This window comes from Narcine bancroftii, chromosome 1 (genome assembly GCF_036971445.1).
Source record: "Narcine bancroftii isolate sNarBan1 chromosome 1, sNarBan1.hap1, whole genome shotgun sequence".
NCBI lineage: Eukaryota > Metazoa > Chordata > Chondrichthyes > Torpediniformes > Narcinidae > Narcine > Narcine bancroftii.
Window position 1 is genome coordinate 265,389,166 of NC_091469.1, and position 26,359 is coordinate 265,415,524.

The following is a 26,359-nucleotide window of genomic DNA, read 5'->3' on the forward strand; positions in this document are numbered from 1 at the left end:
TCCAGCCCATCTTAAAATTCATGTCAATATTAAAACCTGAGCCCACCATTTGCAAGCATACATTACATTGGCAGATAACACATTTGTATGGTACAATGCATCCAGTTTCACAACATGTTGAGGGGGAAAAAAAACACTCCCAGTTCTGCAATCAAATTTTAAGATTCAGGGCCTTTTATGAATAGAGGCAAAATTAAAAGGCAACAAGACATTTAGTCCACAATCAGAGCAAAAGTATTGATTACTAATAAAAATATTTAAATGTCAAGGTAAAGAAGGCATCGAGAAAATAACAAGTCTTCCACTAAATGAGTCATCCTTTATTCTAGCACCAGACTCTATACAACGGTGTACTAAGATCAAACTTCGAGTTGATGTAGAGACAGTATCAGGATTGTTGTGTACATCTTTTCAATGATCCAGGTCAAAGGGAAAATCTCAAACCAAGTTATTAATCCATTGAACTTGCACTCACAGACCATTCATAGTCAAACCCAAAAATATCAAGAGTTTCTCAGATTTCAGACTTTTATACTATAGATTCACCTTCTGAAATGCCTGGTCAGAGCATTCTGTAAAATTCCACATGCATGGGTACACTTTGCAGGCACACGACCTGATACAGCTCAGGGCACCCAGTTGCCACAACGACATTAGGAAAGTATTACCACAGTTTTGAAAATTATACCTTTAAGTCTGTCAGTTAAAAGTGAAATGTGAGAATTAAATACTCATCTTTACATATACACAAGCTATGCTGTGGAAAGCATATTTGTTTACAAACATATAAAAATACTTGTTAACTAGTTTGATAAGAAAATAATGTATAAAAGTATATAGCAAAACATTTAATCTTCATCAATGGAAGAATCAATTCCATCTCTTTATATTACATGAGGAAAAACAAGGACATTTCAGCACTTTGACTCCCTTATCCTGAAATACAGTCACATCAAAGGAAGACAAATAGAAGACTTGGAACTCCTCAGTGATGTGAAATTAGTTTTAAAAAATCTTGAATGTTCATACCCAGTGAGATCACAGGCATTTGGCTACATTGATTCCTGTAAATCTCTCTGGGCTGTTTAAAATAAATACAGTAGACTGACTGGATTTGGCCACGGGAACAAACTGCAGCATTACACAAAACTCAGAGATACTTACCAATAACATTTAAGGCTTATTTCTGTGGACTTATCCAGGGCAAGGGAATGACCAGTTCACCATTCCTTCTTGCCGGTTACTTAGAATCATTTGATACTTGTTTTTCTTGGAAATCAAGGATCCTTGCATATAAAAGATATTTAGTACATAATTGTAACATTAAAAGTTAAATGGAAATTTGGACATATAAGCATGGATTTTAAACACCAAGGCAAATTAACTCAAATTAATTGTCTACTTTCAGTATTTCCTTAGCTAATAGGATTATCATTCCCAAAACAAATAGAACTGACATTTAAGTAGGAGCCTTAGTGTTTATATTCCTTAAATGTCACCTCCTGCAAGAGGTGACAAAATGTTCTTCTCTACCCCCATCCCCAGATCAAATGCACATCAAGCCAATTTTTTTATTAGACGAAGGCAATCTGCGACCAAATAGTAAGCATGCAGTAAAGAGGCAATATTGACTGACACAAATGTTTTTGAAGGCAGAATTGGGGACAGGTGATTTGGCAGCTGTTGAGAATAGGCAAATCAGCGTCTCAAAGCAAAACACAGTGGCAGCCACTACTGTCTTTTTCATTCCGTGATGGCTCAGGAGACGGAGGGCATTCTTGCTCTTGAAATCTCCTGTCAGGGAACAAAATAAGCATGTTATCTTCTGTTTAAGTGAACGTACTATTTTGTGTTTAAAAGTTGAAGAATTACTGAAGAAAGATTGATCCATTCAGCCTTAGCTAGAACTTTTATAGCAATCCAATTTGCCCTCATGTTTTTGTATCCTTACAAATCCAACAAGATGCATCAGTTCTTTCTAATTTATGATTCAATCTGCAACACAATTTAAGGAAGTGGAGTTCAGATTAGAGCTTTAATGCAAAAAAGTTAGCAACCTTGAATCTGATTTACCAGTGGAGACAACATATTCTTACTTTATGAAAAAAAACTACTCCTGAGCAAGACAACTATCAACTTTCTTCATTAGCTTTGTTATCATTAATCATCACCTTGTCAGCCCCATCCCCACCATCACTTCAATTAAGTGAGGCTTTGATTCAGTTGTGTAATCCTGGTAAATATCCAGTGAAATATCTTTAAGCACGCTATCATTTTAGGTGTGGTGCCCACAAGTATAATGAATGGGACTTTGAATGTTTGCACCTCTATTGAAGAGGCAAGCATTACAACTGTGCCATTTTGCCCTGCAATCTGCAAAGACTTTTGCACACAGCCTACAAAATACAGTAAGATCCACATATCCAGAATTCAAGCAACTGACATTCTTGCAAAAAAAAAAAAAATTGTGGAAAATAAATAGGTAAAAAATATGAAAATTTAAATTGGCACCCCCCTTGCGGACAGTTCACTAATCACACAACAATCTCAAGCAACCAGCAAATCTGGCATCGACCAATCCCCAGAGGTTCCAGACACTGGGGGCTTTTACTGTATATCAACAGTTTCATTTTGCTTATATTGTCTCTTCTCTTTCTCATATTTATCACTTCACATCTCTCTGCATTAAAGTTAATTTGTCGTATGGCTAGCTATTTCACAAGTACGTAGACTGGATTATTACATTGTAGATTAAAGCAGCAGGCCTTTTTTTTTAAAAAAAAAGATCATGGAATTGAAAGGGGTTAACCAATCTCAGTTAAAAGTCCTGAATTAAAGATGGACATGATGGAATTTTATTCTTAAAAAAAATTAAAAGTTTCATCCAAAACCAAAATCTTAAATCTGAAAAGCTTTCACACAAATTTGTGGAAGAATTTCCATTGTAATTACCATTTCCTTTGGTTTTATTTTTTTCTTGCCAAGGAAAACCAGTGAACCAATATAACAATTATTCCTACCTTATAACTCGAACTAGCTCATGAAAAGCTTGGTCTACATTCAACCGAATTTTCGCTGAAGCCTCCATGTATGTTACTTTGAGTTGTCTTGCAAGCTGTAGCCCTTCCTCTGTTGTTATCTGCAAAGGAAAAAAAAATACATTAAACATATCATTAAAAATGTGTTGTTTGTATAATTATTTTCCCTCCGGACTATTTTATTTCTTTTCTCTTTGTTAGTGAAGACATGATTAATTTTTATTTACAAATTCTCAGATAGGATGTCCAGTCTTTTTTCTTTTATTAAAAAAAAGATTAAGTGTGGTTTTATATAATTCTTTTTTGTTTTTTGAAGATTTCAATTTGAGAAGAACATATTCATTAACTGTTGTAATATCTTATAAGATGATGTCATATAGTGATCTCCCCCCACCCTTTTGATTATGTACTCCTATTCGCCTCACGATTTACCCATAATTTAATAAAAAGATTGAAAAAGAAAGAAAAAATGTCTGACAATATCAAGTACCTGTACTGTGCATAATACTGAATGCAAAAAAAAATTTAGCCGTTGGCAGGGATACCTACAATTGGAGAACACAGTGGGAAATGAATCCGAGAATCAGGAGTCAAAATAACAGTGGGTTCTCTTTTTTCTTCCATAAATAATTTCTTTACTGGATGTGAGCACCATTCCTGCTCATCCTCAATTTACTAATGTCAGTTGCTGCAGTTAATCAGCTGAATTTGTTCCAGAAATTAAACCAAGGGACAATTAAGCAATATTTCACATTCTGAGGGAACTTGCAGGTGGCAGTGTTCCCGTGCAACTATTATTCTTGTACTTAGTGTAGATCACAGGTTTGGGATGAGCTTCTGAATCAGCCTTTGAGCAAATGCTCTGCACTGTATAGATAGCAGACAGGGTGTAGTGACACAGCATGAATGTGTCAGGGAAAATTCAAAGTTTGGCTGCTGGATTGCATGGAAGCAGTCTGCTATTGTAGATGTATTCATGAAGATCAATGGGAAATATTCCATCAATGCTCATTTTTTGCATGGGGGCCGAAATGTTGCATCAGCCACCAGAATGCTTGTCTATTCACTTTTCAATAGGGATCAATGACAACTTATTTGCTGTAAAGTGGCCTTCAGATAAAGAGCTGCCACTCATCTAACCTCAGAAATGTAATTCTTGTCTGCATTTGGATCAAGATTGTAAAGGTGAAATTGCGCAAAATAATCATGGTAAAATCCAGACTAATAATGACTGAGCAGGGACAACTTCATCATAGCTTAGAAATTTTACTGATAAAGATTGAGAGATTAATTTGCCTGGAGAGATTTGTTCTGATGAATATGTAATATCTGATGTCTCAAGGAAGTTGGGTTTTAGATGGCAAATTTCAACTTACTGTGGCTCTCATTGCACCTGAAACCATACACGCAATTTAGATTTAAATAAAAGATAGCCTGCATTATCAATATTCTGCATTTGGTATGATTGTAAATTAATCAAATGGCTATATTTTAAACAAGTAGCAGCTCCACTTTAACTGGAGGCACAAATCTTTATTCTTAACATGGGCTATTTCAGTGCTGATCAACCCACAAGCTGCCCACGAGTTGAACACCTGTTTAATGGTCAAAACTGAACAGATGTATGGATTTCTTTTTTTTAAAACTTTATTTAAAGATTTTATCACATGAATAAAACAAAAAAGATTACATTTAAAGAAAAACAAAAATAAAGTAATTATTACAACACAGCATTAATGACCTAACTTAAATCAGACTAACCCCCCCCATATATACGGCCACTAAAAAAAAAAACACCCTTCCCCCCCCAAAATAAAGAGTGAAGAATTAATAAAGTTAATAATATTATATATAAAAAAAACTCACAAACAAAAAAAATAACAAGTAAAAATACTAATAAAAAAAGTTATCAAATCTAAAATATCACACATAAAACATATTTAAGTCAAACTTAATTGCATGTACTTAACAAATGGAGTCCACTTCAGCTTATAAAAAGACATCTTATCTTGAATTGAAAAAGATATCTTTTCCAAAATTAAACAAGACTTCATCTCTAAATACCACCTATCTAAGGTTAGTGTATTTCTGTCTTTCCAAGTAAGCGTTATACATTTCTTGGCCACCGCTAAGGATAAATAGATAAAAGAAATCTGATAATCATTTAAGCCCAAGTCAATTAATGATTGCATATTCCCTAATAAAAATATATCAGGATCTAATACAACATAGATATTATATAAACTATTAAATATAGATTGAATACCTTTCCAAAACTGTTGCAATCGATCACAAAACCAAACTGTATGTAAAAAAGTATTGGCTGTCTGATCACAACGAAAACAACAATCTGACTTACTAAGACCAAATTTTTTTAATTTCTCTGGTGTTAAATATAATTGATGTATAAAATTATAATTAATCATCGCTAATCTAGCATTGATCAATTTCCGAATACTATTCTGACAAATTTCCATCCAGGCTTCTTCAGCTATTATAGAACCTAAATCTTTTTCCCATTTCAACTTATCTTTATCCCAATCTGTCTTACTTTCATTTTCTTGTAAAATACAATACAAATCAGATATATACCCTTTTTTTGGTATGGAAAGTACATATTTCTCAAAACTAGTTTCAGGCAATAAAATCATATGTCGGCCACATATCTGTTTTACAAATGATCTTAACTGATAATACACAAATACAGAATTTCCACCAATACCAAATTTCCTTTGTAATTCCTCAAAAGAACAAAAACATCCTTCAAAATGTATGGATTTCTGAGGGAATATTGAGAGTAGGGATTTCTGAGAAAATGAAAGTGTTGAATATTTAAGATTTTAGTCCATTTATTGGCCTTGGAAGTTAGAAGGCTTCATGTTTGTATCGTGCAAATCACTTTAAATGGCACGTACAATATCTGGCCAACTTTCCTTCACCTCTTCAGACCTCTCCAAATTCAAATATCTACCACAGAATTCACTGTCGATTGTGTGATTGTTTTTGTTCTTCACTGTCACAAAGTATCATTTGAATGAGACTTTACTTTCAAAGTTAACTCACTCATCAAAAGGAATAACCTTTGCTCTTTCTTGGCTATGTCATGTCTCAGAATCATTAAAATATATTCAGTTTAGATAAATCAACCTATCCCTGTCACTCAATTGCCTATTTGCTGTCAGGGTGTTTGTTCAGTTGACTAGCAAAAGTCAATTTCTTTTGATTAAATACTGGAAGACCAAATCAATCATTGGTACTTGACACAAATGCTCTTTCCCACAATCCTTCAAATTGTGTCACTGAAACAGAAGGTAGGCAGCTCAACCAGAGACACATTTAAGGACTTGTACACTTTATTGTTATTCCTACTATATGTAAATGGATTGTTTACGTTCGTAATCAGTTTACAGTTCTTTATTTGTTTACAAGTGTGCAATTTGTGGTAATTCTGCCTCACCGGCAGGAAAAAGAATCTCATGAACGTACTCTGAAATAAATCCGAATCTTGATGCATCTCCACCAATATGATCACAACCTCTTCTTGCTGCTTCCTTAAGACAAAAAGTATAGAAGTCCAGCATCTCCAGGATCAAGAACAGTTCCCCCCACCCCCCCCCCCCCACCCACCCATCTACAGTTATCGGGCTTCTGAAACTGCTCACATTACCCCAACTCAAAACCACTCCATGGCCACTAAAAGTTCTAAACTATTCAAACATCAACTGCAACTGAGAATATCTATCCTTTTATATTTATTACCTCCATTTCTGCCTTGAATATTGTGGCAATTTAGCGTGCGCAATTGTGGTTGATGTACCAAATGTGCCCATTTACTGCAGCATGCAAAAAATTTGGTGTATCTGTACATTGTACAGATACTCTCAAATTATACAAAAAACTAGCAAAAGAGTTTCTCCAGTTTTTCATATAAAAACAGTTCAAATCATACTGGAGTTGTAGGTTAATTGGGTGTAAATTGGGCAGCACAGATTTGTGGGCTGAAATGGCCTTTTACCATGGTGTATAACTAATTTTTTTTTTTTTTAAACTCCCAAAACAGTATACAGCACAATTTTAATGAAGCAAGATACAAGATTTTCATGCTTTCAGGCAACTGTTTTTGCCAATGTTTTCTTATATCTGACTTGCCTGGATTAAGGTTTAATCAAAACTGAAAAAAAAAATTCTATTGCAATTAAATTCTACTTTCAATAAGATTAACATATTTGAACTACTTAATTTTATGTGATTATATAAACAGTCATAAATTCAAAGAACAGATACATTTCAAATTTTTCTTTGAGCATTCCTCTTAGCAGTGAGGCATCAATAGTAAAGAATCACCAAAAGCAAAGCAAAACACTTCAAAAACAATATCTACTTATCCACTGCAAATTATTTCATGAATACATCATTCCCTTAAGAGAATGTAGTCAAATTATAACAAAATCTCATGTTCTTAATGGACAGGAAGGGGAAAATTGATTCAAAATAACAAACACCAACTAAACAAGTACATCAGTCATACAGCATAGCAGAATCACCCTCACATTCACTTATTCCCTACAATAGCTAAGAGGGTCATTTCAGTGGTCAGTTTTAAAAAGTAAACTGCAATGCAATAGATCTGCAGGCACATACACCAAACCAATTTAGGATGGCAGACGGTCATTCCCAAGAAAATTTGTAAACCAAATGTGGTTTTTGCAACAGGTTATAAGAATAACTTGCATTAACCAGTCATAACCAAAGCAAAATAGGTTTCAAACAGAAACATGAGGATAAAATGGAAAAGAAATAATTTTAGTGAAATTAGTGCAATAATTAGTTGGTAATGTTCCTAACTTGTTCATTAAATTAGTTTCTACTTCCATTTCAATGATTAACCTGACAGGCAAGTTTTTCCTCAATTGTCAGATTGATGTCAGTATTTCTAATCAGCAATTTAGTGCAAGTTAACTAATAAGACACTGGCCAACATTAACTTAATATGAAAAATACAAACAATTTTAATTTAAAAATACCATACAAAAAAGGTTTAGCATTTTAACCAAAGGTCTCCATCCCACTAACATTTATGTATCTGTTTGGAAACTGCACATCAATCAAAACTCAAAGATCAATAACCCCAGGAGACAGCTTTTATTTTTGTTATCTTCATTGATCAGTCACTAAAAGCAAGGTCACTCCTGGTATTCACCTGTCTTTGATGCTCCAAGTCAGCTTTGTTTCCCACAAGGATCATAGGGAATTCATCACGATCTTTCACTCGAAGGATCTGCCTTTGGAACTTGTAAATTTCTTCAAAACTGTGAAAGAAAATAACAACCTTCATTGCAATTTGGCAAGAATTCATCAAACAACAGATTTATATTCTTGAGAAAGAGTAAAATAGAAAATTTTTGATTAATGCCAATCCAACTTTTAACCTGTCCCAAGAAAAAAGTTTTCAAAAGCTTTTGCCAGAATTGTGCCATGTTTCATTATGCTTGATTGAGATGCTAATCGTCAAGCAACCTGCTTGCCCTAACAACATACTGAGCAAAATCCAAAATAAGGATTTGAAAAGGACAGTAACACAAAAAATCCAATTAGAAGAGAAACAACATTCTGCTGCTACATATCCAGAACTGGGATGATTGCAAACAGGGACAAAATACCTCAGAAAAATTGGTAAATTTTATTTTAAAGTCGACACCCACAAAAAATGATCTAATTCCCCAAGTTTTGATGGAGTTCACACCATCCCAATACAAATTGATACAAAGCTGCTACAAGTCATGTTGTTAAACATACCTTCCTCTATCTGTAACAGAGAAAACTAACAGAAAACCCTCCCCTGTCCTCATGTATTGCTCTCGCATGGCTCCAAACTCTTCTTGTCCTGCTGTGTCTAAAACTAGGACATACAAGGAAAATCCATCAGATTAGTTAAAAAGCAGACAATAGACAAAATACAAAGTACAATCAACTATGATAGATCATCAACTCAAAATATGCATTTCATTTCAATCTACATATTTGATTTCTGGCATTTTTGCTTTCCCAAATTCCAGAATCTGCAGCTTTTGACATTTCAAATTAACACACTAATCATTCATTATCATTCTCTCCTACCTAGGTAAAAAGCAAGTTTCCTTAACCATAAATTAAAAGTGATCATTAGTCAAGTGCAATATTAGAAACTGGGAGTGTTAAAGTAAACAAATTATAAATCAAATTAAAATTTATTGGTTGTTGAAATAAATGTTTGCACTATTTTTCTTCAATGCCAAACTTGTAAAAAAAAATGTAGCTGAATGTCAAATGGCAGTGCAGACAGGTGCTCCAGTCTCCGGCCTTCAGCAAATGCCTAACTTCTGTGTTTAGTTGAGAATTCAAAGTGCATCCAGCTGAAAGTTAGCAATTTCCATTTTGACCGTTAGTCATCATCCAACACAATTTAGCCTGATTGTCTTCCATTATAAAAGAGAATGTAAAAAGTGTTAATCTCATTACAGCACACAATGCAAGATGGATAAATATCACTAAGAAAGAATTTACAAGTCCATGAGGAGAGGTTGGTGGAATGGGACTTGCTCTTTTGCTGAGCCTGTAAGCAAATTACAAAACAACAAATCCTAATCATTCATTTTAATTAGACTGTAGAAATCAGAGGGCCAGCAACTCAATTCCAATGAAAGTGATTTGTGAATGGTCAGGGCAGGCTTTACATTTGGTAACTTAAGGATGTTTAGATCAATGAACTGTCCATATAACTCAAAGTGACTTCTTGGATACTTACTATCCAACCGTGCTGCCCTGTTATCAATAACGCACTGTTTGGTATAGGAATCTTCAATTGTTGGATCATAATCAGTAACAAAGTAAGACTGTAAAAAGAGAAAAGTGTCAGTTAAAAAAAATATGAATTACAGCAACCACAACCCCAAACCTCTGGTCCATTTTTTTTTGTTTTGTTTTTTTTTAAAATTTTTTTATTTTTCACACCACAAATCACGTTAGCCATGATATACACTTTTTCTTTTTCACACATATACAGTGACTTTTTCTCCCCCCCCCTCCTCCCAAGCCACCCCCCCACCCCCCCCTCATCTATTTTAGGTATACAATCTAGGTTGCATTAAGCCAGTCAGACAATGTTGTCATTCAACAAAAATACACCAGAAATTCTACTGAGTCCATTCTTTTCTTTTCTTCTCCTTCCATCAACTTAGGTAATGTTTGTCCCCGGTAGGTTTTCGCTATTGTATTTAATGTAAGGCTCCCATACTTGTTCGAATATTTCATTATTATTTCTTAAACTATATGTTATTTTTTCTAATGGAATATTCATTTCTATATACCATTGTTGTATTTTCAAATTATCTTCCAATTTCGAGGTTGACATAATACATTTTTTTGCTACGGCTAGGGCTATCTTAACAAATCTTTTTTGTGCATCTTCCAAGTCAATTCCAAATTCTTTATTTTTTATGTTACTTAGGAGAAAGATCTCTGGATTCTTTGGTATATTGTTTTCTGTTATTTTATTTAATATCTGATTGAGATCATCCCAAAATTTTTCTACTCTCTCACATGTCCAGATTGCATGAATTGTTGTTTCCCTTTCTTTTTTACATCGAAAACATCTAGCAGATACTGTTGGGTCCCATTTATTTAACTTTTGCGGTGTAATGTATAGTCTGTGTAACCAATTATATTGTATCATACGCAGCCTCGTATTTATTGTATTTCTCATCGTTCCAGAACATAATTTCTCCCATGTTTCCTTTTTTATCTTTATATTTAAATCTTGTTCCCATTTTTGTTTAGTTTTACCATTTGTTTCCTCATTCTCCTTTTCTTGCAGTTTAATATACATATTTGTTATAAATCTTTTGATTAACATTGTATCTGTAATCACATATTCAAGGTTACTTCCCTCTGGTAAACTCAAATTGCTTCCTAATTTCTCTTTCAAGTAGGATCTCAGTTGGTAATATGCCAGCGCTGAATCTCCAGTTATATTGTACTTATCTCTCATTTGTTCAAAGGATAAGAATCTACTTCCTGAAAAACAATTTTCTATTCTTTTAATCCCTTTTTTTTCCCATTTTCTAAAGGAAAGGTTGTCTATTGTAAAAGGGAGTAGCTTATTTTGCATCAATATTAGTTTTGGTAATTGATAATTTGTTTTATTTCTTTCTACATGAATCTTCTTCCATATATTGAGGAGATGGTGTAATACTGGAGAAGTTCTATGTTGTACCAATTTTTCGTCCCATTTATATAATATGTGTTCAGGTATCTTTTCCCCTATTTTATCTAATTCTAATCTCGTCCAGTCTGGTTTTTCCCTTGTTTGATAAAAATCTGATAGGTACCTTAATTGTGCGGCTCTATAATAATTTTTGAAGTTTGGCAATTGTAAGCCTCCTTGTTTATACCATTCTGTTAATTTATCTAGTGCTATCCTCGGTTTCCCCCCTCTACCTCTGTTCCATTTTGATGCATTTTGAATTGTTATAAATTTTTGAGCATTGCACGGCTCTCAGAATTGTAGAACAAATGTCCATATTTGGTTAATCATGCTCCTGATGGCTGCTTTAACTTTTCATTAACTATTGCAATTTAAAAGTGACAGTTTCAATTACTACCGGTATCTTTAAAAAGTAGTTACATATTCATCTCATTAAAACTCTTCAATGTGTTATCAATCTCCTGCTTTCTCCATTTAAAATCTGTCCTTCTTTAAAAAAATCAACACACATCCAATGTGATATGCTCCATACTGTTTTTGTATATGAATTTCAAAATCAATGCAGTTAAAATGACAGCATATTCCAACAGTAGCCTAACCACTATATTGTGGCAAAGTGAACAAAACATCTTGGGTATTGTGTTACATACACTTAAACATAAGATTAAAAATTCCACAGCTATTTTTATTTGATCAAGTAAAGTTTGAACCATGATTATAACTTTCACTTCCATTTCTACAGGACCAAGTTCAAATCCCATTTGTCAAAAACAAAGCAGATTCTATTTGAAGCACCCTGACTCCAACCCCCTGCCAAGTCTTCAATATCACCTCTGACCTTCCCCCTCTGAGATGGAATGCTCCATGCTCGGTAGAGGCCTTGCTTTCATCCTCTTTGCCCTCATCACGATGCCAAACTCTTCTTTCTCCACCTCTAAGCAAACTTCAATGATTCTCTAATCCCCCATTGAGGATCCTTCAACTTCCTCCAGCCTTCCTCCTCTTGAATGCCTCATTCTGACCTTCGACCCACTCTGGATCTTCTCATTTTAACTCCCACCAAAACATTAACCGTTGCAACTTCAACATTCCACACCCATTTGAATATTACCTCCTTTGCACCAATCCCAACCTTACGGTGAAACCCAGAAAAGGGTGGTACTGTTGTGGTTTGGCACACTGATCTCAATCTTGCCATGGCCAGATGATAGCTCTCCAACACATCTTACTTACTCCTTGTATGGCAGGTGGGGCATAGCCAGAGTGCCATTATCCTCGCCTTACCCACCCAATATCCAAGTCCCTCGCCAAATACAGGTCACTTTGGGCTATTCCAGCACACAAGCGGCATCTGGCCAGCAGGATCAAAGAGTGAAATGGCCGTCTTCCCCACCCATAATTCCCCATGCAGCTGGAAACGCCCTGCCAGTGCCAGCCAGGAAAACAGAGTGGTTCTAGCTGTATGGGGGATTATGGGTAGGGAACACAGTCATTTTGCTCACTGATCCCACAATTGAGCCTCTGGCGCTGATGAGCAGCCCCAAAGGGGCCCAGTGAGGTGCTGGAAGCCAGAGCAGTTGGCCTATCAGCAGGCAGCTGGCAGCCCCACCGACAGCCTGCCCTGACTGTGCTCTGAGATTTTCCAATTCATATCTCGCCGATCTCCCTGCAGCCTGCCAAGTGTCCTGCTCCCCAAGAAAACTTCTAACAGACTTCCATCACTGGAACATGGGCTCCCAGTGATCGGGGGTGGGGGGGAGGGGTTGGGGTGGTGGGAAAGGGTAAAAACAGAAAAACAGATCAGTATCTCTCAACCTGTATCCATAATCTGTGTGTGTGGTGGTGAAGGGCACTTAAAATGGAAACTACATCAGGTGGTTAGTGTGTGGCAGGTTTTTTGTGCGATTGCTTTGGTTTACTGATACAGTTCAGGAGTATGCAAACAAAATGTTTGATGGTTGTCTATATAGGTCGTCTCCAACTTACAACAGTAATTGTGACCGGCCAGTTGGCTGTAACTCGTATAGTTCAGGAGCGTGGACCACTGTATAAAGTACTCTTAATACAAAATAAGTACTTGTACAGTCGTTTTGATAAAGATTTTTTTTTAAATGTGAGAGTGGATGCAAGTTGCAAAGGTCAAAAGTTGAGGACTACCTGTAAGGCAAGGTGCTACACAGTATTTGCAATGCATCATTCTATTCTTCCCAAAATGCACAGCTTAAAAAAAAACATACATAGAAATATTTAGGTATACACTGCAATACATAGCTCAAAAAGGTTTTAAATGTGAATAGTAGCCACAAAATCTACAGCAGAGCAAAGTGAAATAAAACTGGTACGCTTCAAACAATCTGCACAAGCTGCATGCTGCTACATTTAAATTTAAAAATACAGCACAGTAACAAGCCCTTTCAGCCCAGGAGCCAATGCTACCCGAATGACCTACAACCCCCGTTGGGTTTTGAACGGTGGAAGGAAACCGGAGGCCCTGGGGGAAGGCTACACAGACAAGGGAAGAAAGTACAAACTCCTAACAGACAGCGCAGGATTCAAACCACCGTTCCAATAGTTGCGGCTGTAACACTTGTGCTAGCAACTCACCTTGCCATTCTATACATTTTAAAAATTCCTGTATATTTTTAAAAGTTGAATTTTAAATTTATAACTGATGTTAATGTACCATAACTGTATTCCTGTCCAGCTGAGGAGTGACAAAAATATTTAGCCAAATTCAGGGTTCACATCACTGATGGACATGAAAGAATTTTAAATGTAATCAGGTCCAAGCATACAATTTACCACTTAATGCACTGAAAAGTAGAACTCAAAACAATTTAGCGGATTTGTTTATTCAAATATAAGATAAGAGATTCCTTAACTGCATGTTGAAGATGGGATTCCTGCTGAGGAGATGGAAATATGGAGAGGATTGGTGACCATGCAGGTTCATGGCTGGAACTGATGTGTTAGGGGTCAGTCTCTGTGTTAGTAATGGTTTACTAATGCAACAGAAGCAGACTGATGATCCCACATCTGCTTCTCAAGATTGGCAGAACTTCAAATATCTGACACTGAATGGTGATCCTTCATTTGAGGGACCATAAACAAAGCAAAAAATGCATCAGTTGAAATAGCACACCCTCATTTCATCATAATTCATCCCTCCCCATGGTTTCACTCGAGCATTTGTCTGATTTTTTTTGCATTCCTGAAGGGCCTGAAACAGATTTCCCATTGCTTTCAATGCATGCTACATTGCCTGCTTAGTTCCTCCAACACTTTTGTATATTGTTCACATTCCTGAACAGAGTACACTATTTTTTTTGGTATTTTGAAACGGCAGCTTTGGGCCATTACAAAACTAATTACAACTGCCACAGCTCTCCAATATAAATATTTAAATATATATCACATATGACTGCATTTCAAATAAATAATTAAAAAAAAATTAACCCATGCATTTCACATCACAATTCATGCTACAATTACATGAGCTCATTTTAGATCTTCCAAAATAAACCCTCCAGAGGCAAAATTGAAATAGAATTAAGGATTATATTATCATCATTCTCAAACTTCTAAACATATCTGTAATTGCAGTATCCTAGTATCATGTAGTTTGCTTGATTTATACCCAGTCCTCTGCACATAACATTCATTCCCTAAATCACTGGAACACAGTGACCACACTGTATACCATCTACAAAATACACTGCAGTTATTCAGCAAGAAGCTCTCAAATTTTTGATCCCAGCCAGACAGGATAACAGAATTCGATGCATGGAAACTCCACCACCTATTTTCCTTCAGCTCTCAAATACCATGTCTATTTGGAAATATTGACTTTAAATATTGGAATGTTCTCCTCAGTCACAAGAAGCATCTTCACTAGGACCACAAGGTGATCCATTCAAGGGAACTACATTATCCCCACCTTGCAGCAAAGCCCGAATATTTAACAAATTAAAACAGAAGCTTCCCTGAGCAGTTCTTCCCCAACCCAAAAAAATAATTTTATTTTTTCATCAAGAATCTGTAATTAGAAAACTCAGAATACCTGCAAACATGCAAAAAAAAATCAACTCTCCTAAGGAAAGTTGTCTGAATTCAGAAGGAGCTGGGAAATTCATCCTATCTGAAACCAATCTTGACAATCAAGTCCTGCAATGCCAGCAAACACAAGTTGCTTAAAAACTCATGCAGTTTTAGAATGTTAATTTTGTTTTACAATGAGATTGCCAAAAAGTAGCTTAAAACAGTCTTCACATGTATTGCAGCAAACTTCCTTTGCCAGGCATTTAAAACTAGAATATGAAAAAACTGCAACCAGAAATACAAGCATAGAACATCCTCCCAATTTCTCAAATTGCTTATACAAAAAAAATTGGAAATGGATTTTACTTCCAGGAAAATGGACAAACTACCATAGTTATATTCACCAATTATGCCCTCTATGGTTCTTCTCCCAACCTTGCACACAAGATTGAGTGAAAACAATTGTTTGAAGACAGCTAATAAAATGTGCAAAAAAGCTGAGACAAAATGGTTGATTTGGAGGTCTCAAAAATATTTGTCTGAAATACAAATTACATGAACAAGATTAAACAAAGACAAAGTGTTGAATCAAACATCAGGACTTTGTACAATTCTGTCATGGATCTTCAAGCACTTTGATTAAAACAAATGGTGTACTAACATTATAAAACTAACCTTTGATTCTGTTGCTACAACAAATGCATAATAGCTGCCTCTTTTCACACTAAATTCTTACTGGTGTTATTTCATTCACTATCACTAATGTACAATTTATGCTTAATGCACCTTCACACTATTCTTAATGCTCATACACCAATTGATACAAGATCTTCTCTGGTCCTCAATAACCCTGTGTAGCAATCTGCACAATACTGTCACACAGAATTGCAAGCTTAAGTTTCAAAATGCCATCAGCACGGTGAAATTAAGTGCTGTTAGCCCTGTCCCATTAATTACACATATTATGCAGTGCCACACATCTGCAAAAAAACAATTGAACAACCCCAAAATGGTGCCAAATGGTGAAACTTTTCTGCAACTGCCCATCTGTTTCATTACCAAAACAATCTTGTACCACAAAGGCATATAGTTAAGCTAACCACATCCTGAATGTTTGCAATGCACTGACTACACAAAAATGGAGAAACCTGTCCAAACTAAAGAGAAACAAGTTTATGAAAATAATGGCAAAATTTGTCATTTTCCTCTCCACTGAAGCTTCCAAAATTATTTTGCCTCTCAATACAAAACAAGGTGAAAACATCATCTTTTTAAAATTACAATCAATACTACAGAGATCAGACTGAAATGGGGCCATCTTCATCACAGGTAGACAATTTTTTTTTTAAGCAACAGGTTAAATCCTCCATTTTTAGATTTGAGTACATGGAAAAGTTATTTTCTGAAGTTGAACACAAATCTGCCACTCTAGTTTAGATTTTGACATTTGAGCAATATTCAAATCAATGTAAAGGTTGAACCTCTATTATCCGGCGCTCTGTGGTCCGGCAACTCGCGGGGACTGGCATGTTTTGAATTCGGCCACTGTTAGTACAAACTCCTTACAGACCGTGCAAGACTCGAACCCTGGATCCCAACTGCTGGCGCTATAAAGGTTGAATCTGCAACGAATGGGACCAGGGTTTGAGCCCCGTGCTATGAGGGGCATGTCCCAAAGACACCAGATTCAACCTTTACTGCGCCAGTGATTGGGACTGGGGTTCAAGCCCCGTGCTGTCTGTAAGGAGTTTATAATAACGTGCCAATCAGTGCCACCGTAAAGGCGTTGCACTAACCACTATGCTAACCATGGACCCCCACTCCCCCCCACCCCCGTATTATTTCCTGTTTTAAGCTTTGTTCTCTTTTTGATATGTTTACGTAGGGGGTTCCCGGAGGGGTTATTTCCTGTTTTCCAGCATTTTCTCTGGTTTGGCAATGACCAGGTCCCATCACCAGATTAAAGAGGTTCAACCTGTATTGTACTTTCTAAAGCAAATACTTTGAAAAGGTAGCAGTTTGACTAGATGGAAGTGATTAATCCCACTCCAAATATTTTCTATAAGCTGAATTGATTTTTCATCTCTCTCTGGCAACTCAACAGCAATGGAACCATAGGTGGTAGTGATGACTGGAACAGGGAGGGAGACCACAAGGGTGAATATCCCTCCCCAAGAGCAAAAACATGTTATTTACACACTTGGAGGCCAAACATCAATAAATGACAGTGTAGATAATATCCAGAAGAAAACCCTCAATAACAGAGCCTGCACATATGCAGGATGAAGAAAAGGTAATCCTTGCCCAGGAATCACATTAATGTAGTGCGACCATGGATCACAGTCCAACGAGGAAGGAAAAAAAGCTAGAGAACAGAAACTGCAAGGAGGTTAACTGTGAAGAACAAAATGCAAACATTTTAGCAAACAACTTACCCAAGCCAGAAGATGGAAATATCATACACAACTTGTTTAATGTTTCTAACTAGGGGACCAGACCGCTCAATCATCCATGAAACAAATCAAAGGCCCTACCATTAGTTCACATTGTTGAGATGGAGTTCAAAGTTGTAACAATCATTGAGTTGGAATTTGCCCACTGGCTGTTAAATATCGATAAAGATTTTAAGAATTTATTTATGTTTCAAACCAACTGATGAAGCAACTGGTGCAATGTCCATTTCCGTCAGTGTCCAGGAATCATTGTAGAGAGGCATTTATCTCCTTAGGAACAATGGCCTACCTCTGAACTAGTGCATGATGCAAGACAGTTGAGTTTAAGAAACCCAAGGTGATGCAAAATGAAAATTAAACTCTACATACACTGAAAGCAGAATTTGACAAAATACGGTATGCCAAAAGTATTCAACATCTGACATTTGTGCAAAGAGAAAAATTATTCAACATTTCAGGTCAATTACCTCATTAGAATTTGGAAAAGAAATTAAGGTGAAGAGGTAATAAGAAGTGGTGGATAGCATAAGAGAGGTCTCACAGAATGAGGTCAGAGTTTCCATGAAGGTTCTCCAGTTTATCGGTTGATATGGCATTTAGAAAAGAAAAATGTTGAAAAGGCACAGAAAATGAGAACATAAGGAAAAACAGTACCTAGCATGTCTTAAAGTCTTGTTTCCATGTATCAGAAGAAGCCATTTCTACTGCAGGTTATCCCTTGATGATAGTCTAAATTTTCTTTCTCCATTAGCAGTCAGAGTTACAATGAGGATGGTTGATGCTTTAATGAATACTTATATTCTCCAAGTTATCACTGACAAAATATCAAATGCTGTCTCAGTACTGCAGCTTGACTACCAAGGTTGAGGCAGAGAAGAAATCATTTGGGTTGATCAGTGTTTCAATTGGTCACGTCAATCAATTCCATTTCAGCAAGAATCTTGGAGGCAAGATACGATATTGCAGAGACAAAGAGATTGTCAAGCTTTGCTTAACAACAAATTGAAAAGGAAGTTGGCCATGTTGTGAAGCTGAGTGCATATGGTTAGCTGTTGGAATACCCAAGGCAAGTAATTAATTGCACTACATTTTGTGGATGGCAAACGCAAAGTGAATGAACGTTTGAGGTGATAAAGGACCAATCAAGGAAGACATCTTTGATTTTAGAATGCAAGACTATTCAAGATAGCATCATAAAAGACAGATTATAGACCTCATGACCTACCACTTCCACGTCACCCTTTACATTTAAGGAAAACAAAATTATGAAAGGGATAGACAGGAAAGTTTTTTCCACTAGCAGAACACTTTTCACAATGGTCCAGTCGAAATGCCAATTCACCAGTTAGTCAATGTTAACCAGTTATTTGTGCCCTTTCACGCTCACCACCCAACATCCCAGAGAAAAGGGGTGTCTATCCTCCAGCAACGAGGTCCTGCATACCCGGTCCCTTGCACACTGGGCTAACTGCTACACCGATTCAAAATGAATCCACGGTGATACACCCTCCTTAGGCGGTTCATCTGTGGAGTGATCTGATGCCTGCATGCTGGCTCGCGAGGGTTCACACAGTCACATTAACCTGTAGATTTGCAGTTAATTACTGGGTTCCAGTGGCAGTGTGAATGGGGCTTTAGATACTGGAACTAGGTAACAGAGCCTCAAATTGAGTGGGTAGTTTGCCATGAGATAAGAATCTGTGGAATTCTCTGTGCAGGGAAGCAGTGGAGGACATTCTGTTGCATAGATTAAGAACACCAAAATTTATGCATGATGGGGGAATTAAGATTTATGACAGGTGGAGCAGAATCCACATCAAATCAGCAATTATTTTAAATGGAAGATCAGGGTCAACAGGCTGAAAAACTTACTCTTACTCCAATTTATTATGTTTTTATTTCAATATCACCTCTCATTCAAATTAATCTTTCCACAAAAATGGAGAAGCTGTTAGCTGGTATTCGGTGTTGTCAGTGTACACAGTTTCTTGATTTCTCAAATGTTGGCATAGACACAGGAGTCTCAAACTGGGGTAAAGAGAAAAGTTTGATGAGTTCCACAGGTAATGGTGTAGGGTTTTTATGGAAAGCTAACATGAAATTAGATGGTTGCATCATGCCAGGAGAGTTGAGAGACTGGGGGGGCTGGAAATAGCAACATGTTTTTCTGTGGAATTTTGGATAAAGGCAGTTTTGAAAAAGAGAGAAAACTAACATGTCGATGCAAAGTGAAATTGGATAATTGTACTTCCAGAGATGGGGAGAGTTCATTCTCAGTTGTCTGAATTGTTGCAATAAAGCTCCTGAAACTGCTGTATTGTAAATATAATAAATATTTTCTTCACAAATTATTCAGTTGATTCATCACCTGCACATTTTTTAACCTGAACTGCTCAGTTTTTCATGTGGCTCCCTTTTGAAGAGAGCATTCAACTGCTTTGGTGCAGCATGTGCAAAAACATTTTGTAGGTTCCAGACACATGGTGGCATTTTTTTTTTCTTTTGACACTTAAATCCACACAGTACATGACTCCTATTATGCCTTGATCAATAGCATATGATTTTCAGTTTGTTTTGTGGTTTTAACAAAGCTGGGCACTTTTTCCAAATTACTCGTTTTGTTTAAATTGTGGTATCTTGCACTTGCTGGTGCACAGAAAAAACACCAGGGTTCAGTTTCTTATGGCAAGCTGCAAAATAGCACAGTGCCTTTTGCTGAATGAATATTGGATGTTGTTAACAAATACTGCACTTCTACAAATATTTTTAAAAACCAATTGCTCCTGTTTATAACATCAGATAGGATTTTGGACTTTATTAAAAGTAGCACTTCTGCTGCATGGTACAAAACTTGATAAGAATGCACTCAAGTTTTCCATTTTGTATGTTTCATCTAAAATTATAATAGGCAATTATGTATTGTTTGCAAAATTTCAGTGCACGTGAAATTATTACAAAATTTCAAAAATTAATGACAGGCACTCGTGCAAAATATTTCAATGATACACATCATGTCAAATAGTTTGCAAACTTTTGAATTTAATTTTAAAATATTTTTACAAATACTAGTTTTACCCAAGTTGCAAATGGGTTTCCCTCCCCCAGTATTAAACCAGTCCTTCTGTCTTATTTTGTGATCGTAGGATCTTTGGTTCAGCTTCAGTATTTTGTTCAGAAACCATATTCTCTTTAAAAGTGGATAAAATTGAAAACTGTCTGTTCAACTGCAACAGAAAGCTTCTTATTGTGATGAGCACTTTGAAAAACTAGATCAAAACCTTGAATTAAGCATAAAATATAAATACTGTAACTATTTCTACATTGCACCAAAGAAATCACATGCTTCAAGTCCAAATCTAAACTTTCCCAAACTTTTTCGTAAACTGCATCTTGTCCTCAAGAGGGAAAAAAAAAAATCACAATCATCACATGCACTTGAACAACAAGGAGGGTCATTTTGCTTCACTCAGATTTTGTCACATATCCTGTGCAACAAGGAGCAGCAAGAGGCTTTTCCAGGTGCATTCGACGCTAAGAATGCGCCTGAAGAAGCAGAGGCGGCCCTTTAAATTGCCATTCAGGTGGCAGCATTTAAAGCACAACGCTGGCCACCTGAAGGACACAGCTGCACACGATGCGGCTCTGAGCCCACTCCGGCTCCTGCCCAGTGTCAGCTGTGATCAGCAGCCTGACCCTTTAACATCTTCTTTTAGCCGGCTGCATTCAGGTGGCTGGGGGAGCCACTGAGCTGAGCTGATTATCCCTCTCGGAGGAGGGTTACGTAGCTTGCCTCAAGAGCGCCTCCTGCACATTCAGGTGGCCTCAAAACAGCCGCATATTGCCTAAACATGCGGCTTTACATGTGGGGCAATTGGCCACCTGAAAGTGCCTAATGCTGCATCATAGAGAAATTTTGTATTTTGCAATATTCACAGTCTATTCAAGATGGGTTTTGGACATAATTTTGAAAACAAAAATTGAAAACCACTTCTAAAAAAGCAAATCAAGGTAATTAAAAGTAATACTCGTATACAGTAATTGCAGGATTTAAATTTTTTTTTAATATAGCAGTAGTTTTCTTTGAAAAAAATAAAAATCTCTTCCACAAATAAACTGCAATCAATATTGAAATACCATATTGGTTGGGGGTGGGGGTTAGCAACTCCCATATTTTACCACTATTGGACATCCAATATGAAATTTATCATTTCAGATAGAGGGGGGGAGAAGGGAGGGGAAGGGGGGAGGGGGGGAGGGGGGAAAGGGGGGAAAGGGGGGAAAGGGGGGAAAGGGGGGAAAGGGGGGAAAGGGGGGAAAGGGGGGAAAGGGGGGAAAGGGGGGAAAGGGGGGAAAGGGGGGAAAGGGGGGAAAGGGGGGAAAGGGGGGAAAGGGAGAGGAGAAAAAAGAGAGACATGTATAAATGGGGCATAATATATTTCTGGTGGAAATGAAGCACCTCTAACAGAGCATATTTTAAATATTTGATGTAAATTGAATAATTTAATTGGAACAAAAGAAAAAAAATATCCGAAAATGCCCACAACTCAAAATAGATTACCAGTAAATCCTTTAACAATGGATAATAAAATTCTACATACATGGCATGGTCCCGAAAAGGGATAAGGTATGTAGAAGATTGTTACGTGCAGGACAACTAATATCATTTGACCAACAGTTTAAAAAAATATATTCTTAACACAATCTTCTGCTCCTTTCAATTAAAAGCTTTTTTCAGAGATGAATTAGGACAAGCCATGACATCACCAGAGGGCAATGAAATGGAGATTCTGATTCGAGAGGGGAACACATCTGCAAAATAAGTTTACATCTGCAAAGTTTTCCTTACTTCAGTCAGAAGCTCCCAAGCTGGAGTTTTATACATCAAAACAAAGATGGGTATCAAACTTGAATATTTGTATTAGTGATGAGAACTGTCCAATTTACGTCAGGACAGCATGACCTTTACAATAATAAGTGCAATAATCCTTTTGCATCAGCTATATCTTGCCTCACAGAAATTACAAATTAAATTCTAATATACTGGATATATGTTTTGGATGCGGTGATGAAACAGGAACCTTTTTCATTCCACCTGGTCAAGCTCTAAAGTGAAACCTTTTGGGAAAAATTAAGAATTTTATTAGACTAGATTATTGGGAAGAAATTGCCACAGAGTCCAGAATTGTTTCTCCTAGGAAATATTGTCGACATAATACCCAAAATGAGGCTGTACCAATTAGAATTTCTTAAAATTACATTGGCAGTGGCCAGGAAATGTATTGCAGTTACTTGGAACTCTGATTTCCTTCTGGATATAGCCCAATGGAATGCAGAAGTACGTGTTCCCCTGGAGAAAATTACTTATAATCCAAAGAAGTATAACATGTTTTTGCAGGTATGGCAGGCATACTTGCAGAATGCATGGTTGAATATTTAGGGATATTTATTCTGTTCCTGAGTTCTATGTCCTTGTTCTTTCCCTTATTTGAGATCTGGGCAAGAAAAGGAATTAAATCCTCTGAAGTGGATCCAGGATCCTGACAGTTGCTCTTTCCCTGCTTTTCGGTTTCTCTCTTATCCATTTTCACTTTCCGATTTTTCTTTCTTGGGTTTTTTGTTTCGGGGGAGGGGAATGGGACTGTTTTGAAATATGAACAGCCTGTATTATTGATTTTTTTTTCATTTCAATTTATGTATTTAGGTAATGGTTAATTCTTGATACATGTTTGACCACAAAATTAAAATAAAGTATTCCAAAAAAAATTTATATATTGAAATAGTTCCAAAAGGCACTGCCATTCACATTAGGTCTAAATTTTAAAATGAAAATATTCTAACAGCAAATCCCTTTGAAAAACAGCAAGGACCTTCTTAACTAAATATTTCACCGATGCCAAACATTTAAACAGGCTACGTCACTCATGTTAAAATTTCAATTATGGGATTTCCTTGGATTTCTGTTGCCCTTCTCTGCAAGTTGAGGTTCAATAGAAATTCAATTCCTGCAAAGGATGCTAGTTTCCCAAAATAACAACTACTGCACAAGAATCATTCTACAGGAATCTCAATGCTGGTACATTCTCTAGCACGCAATCTCTCTCTATCTCTATATAGAACACTTATTGAGATACTAAAACAACACATTGAGTTCAAATTATTTTACAAAATTAGCACGTTCTGAATGTCATACAATTATAGTAATCCAAAAAACACACCGATTATCTCCAGCAAGCTTAAAACAGGTCCACTGTTAAACTATTAATAACAATATTCCTTCGGCTCATCAACAGAATCTTGTTGGCACAGTGACCATAATCAGACAATTTATTAATGAGCAAAGAATTGCTGTAGGAACTTAAAAATTTTATCATCTGACTATACATATCTTTGGCTTGGCTTCGCGGACGAAGATTTATGGAGGGGGTAAATGTCCACGTCAGCTGCAGGCTCGTTTGTGGCTGACAAGTCCGATGAGGGAAAGGCAGACACGGTTGCAGGGGAAAATTGGTTGGTTGGCGTTGGGTTTTTCCTCCTTTGCCTTTTGTCAGTGAGGTGGGCTATACATATACAACCTGACGAAACAGCATTCCTCTGGACCAAGGTGCATAAGTACACAATACATAATAATCACATATATACATAGATACAATTTAAAATACAAGCATTTTGGGATGATTTACCCAGTTACAGAATACTGTTCATCAATCTCCCAGCCTGCCCCTTTCACACTAAATAGATGTGCAATGTATAAAAAAAAACAATCTACTGCAGTAGGCTTCAGACTTTTCAAACTTAGGACAAACCCACAGACTATCTTATTCCCCAAAGAATAGAGTAATAACAACTATTTACATTTTATTGCATATTATAAGTAATCCTGAGATGATTTAAAGCACTGTGAAATATAACTACACTGATATTAAAACTACCAGACCGACGCACACACGTAGGCAATGACGTCACTAATGATACCCAGTTGAGTGGGTTTCCCTTTCACAATGGAGCCAAGTCAACTTGGCCGGGCTCTGATGCATGAGCTTTCACACTGGCAGGTGACCCGTTAAATACCACTAAATTGCCCAGTGGCAGCAAGAAAGACACTTTTAATTATCCTGTACTACCTCCTCCATGGTGGTGGTTCAAAGACATTGTGTGCCTGAAGGAAAGGAGCTTCTACAATTCTTTGAGACCTATTTAAGCAATGTTCCCTGTAAATACCATCAGCAGTGGAAAGAAAGACCCAGTGATTTTTTTTTTCCAGCCATTTTGATATCGCTGTATTGACATATGGTCAGTGACCATACCACACAATGATGCAGCCAGACAGGACACTCTCAATTGTCATCCTATAACAAGTTTTCAGACAGGAGGTCAGCTATCTTCTATGGTCAGTCAACGTTTTGAGTACAAACCGTTTTTCAAGATGAAATTATAAACAAAGAGAAAAGCAAAAGGGGCCCCACAGTGATAGGACTATCAAGAGAGAGGGTGTGGGAGGTGGAGCAGAAGTTATTAGCAGAGAATGTGAGCGTAAACAGGAGACAAAGAAGAGATGGAAGCAGTGGAATCAGAAAGGGCTGAGGGTGACCTAATATTAGAAAAATCAATGTTCATGCCATTAAGTTTAAAATATCCAAGAGGACGATGATGTTTTGTTCCTCGTTTATGTTTGACCTCACCCTGACAATGGATGAGGCCAGGGAGAGGAGTTTGTTGTCACTGTTGGGGATTTAAAATGTTGGCAACAGGAAACTGAAGCTTAGGCACACAAAGTGTAGTGGTCACTCAATCTCTTTTATATAATTTGAGACTAAACAAAGATTGGCCTACAATTTTCACTCAAGTAAAATTGATCACATCAGCAACATGCATCACTTTCATATTTACATAGTCCATATTATTAAGCATCTTTCTTTGGCTTGGCTTCGCGGACGAAGATTTATGGAGGGGGTAAAAAGTCCACGTCAGCTGCAGGCTCGTTTGTGGCTGACAAGTCCGATGCGGGACAGGCAGACACGATTGCAGCGGTTGCAGGGGAAAATTGGTTGGTTGGGGTTGGGTGTTGGGTTTTTCCTCCTTTGCCTTTTGTCAGTGAGGTGGGCTCTGCGGTCTTCTTCAAAGGAGGTTGCTGCCCGCCAAACTGTGAGGCGCCAAGATGCACGGTTTGAGGCGTTATCAGCCCACTGGTGGTGGTCAATGTGGCAGGAACCAAGAGATTTCTTTAGGCAGTCCTTGTACCTTTTCTTTGGTGCACCTCTGTCACGGTGGCCAGTGGAGAGCTCGCCATATAACACGATCTTGGGAAGGCGATGGTCCTCCATTCTGGAGACGTGACCCATCCAGCGCAGCTGGATCTTCAGCAGCGTGGACTCGATGCTGTGACCTCTGCCATCTCGAGCATAACACATCAACATATCACAGATGCTATACGATTATGATACAATATAACCATATAACCGTTTACAGCACGGAAACAGGCCATGTCAGCCCTTCAAGTCCATACTGGTTCACTGGAATTTTCCAAACATATTCTCTGATAATTTTAAATGGAGCTTAAATCTTGGCAATCCAGACTTTTAAATGCACAA

At 37.0% G+C, this 26,359-nt stretch overlaps 1 protein-coding gene across 1 annotated transcript in view; it reads right to left on the bottom strand.

The window, feature by feature from the left end:
* Positions 1 to 299: 299 nt before the first annotated feature.
* Positions 300 to 26,359, bottom strand: part of rras2 (RAS related 2) — a 51,977-nt gene continuing 25,917 nt past the window's right edge. The window contains exons 2-6 of the mRNA XM_069897585.1: positions 9,823 to 9,910; positions 8,835 to 8,937; positions 8,239 to 8,347; positions 3,021 to 3,139; positions 300 to 1,794 (exon numbers count right to left, since the gene is read on the bottom strand). Of these exons, the coding sequence (XP_069753686.1) occupies positions 1,707 to 1,794; positions 3,021 to 3,139; positions 8,239 to 8,347; positions 8,835 to 8,937; positions 9,823 to 9,910 (507 nt within the window). The 3' untranslated portion in view covers positions 300 to 1,706. The remainder of the gene's footprint in view (positions 1,795 to 3,020; positions 3,140 to 8,238; positions 8,348 to 8,834; positions 8,938 to 9,822; positions 9,911 to 26,359) is intronic.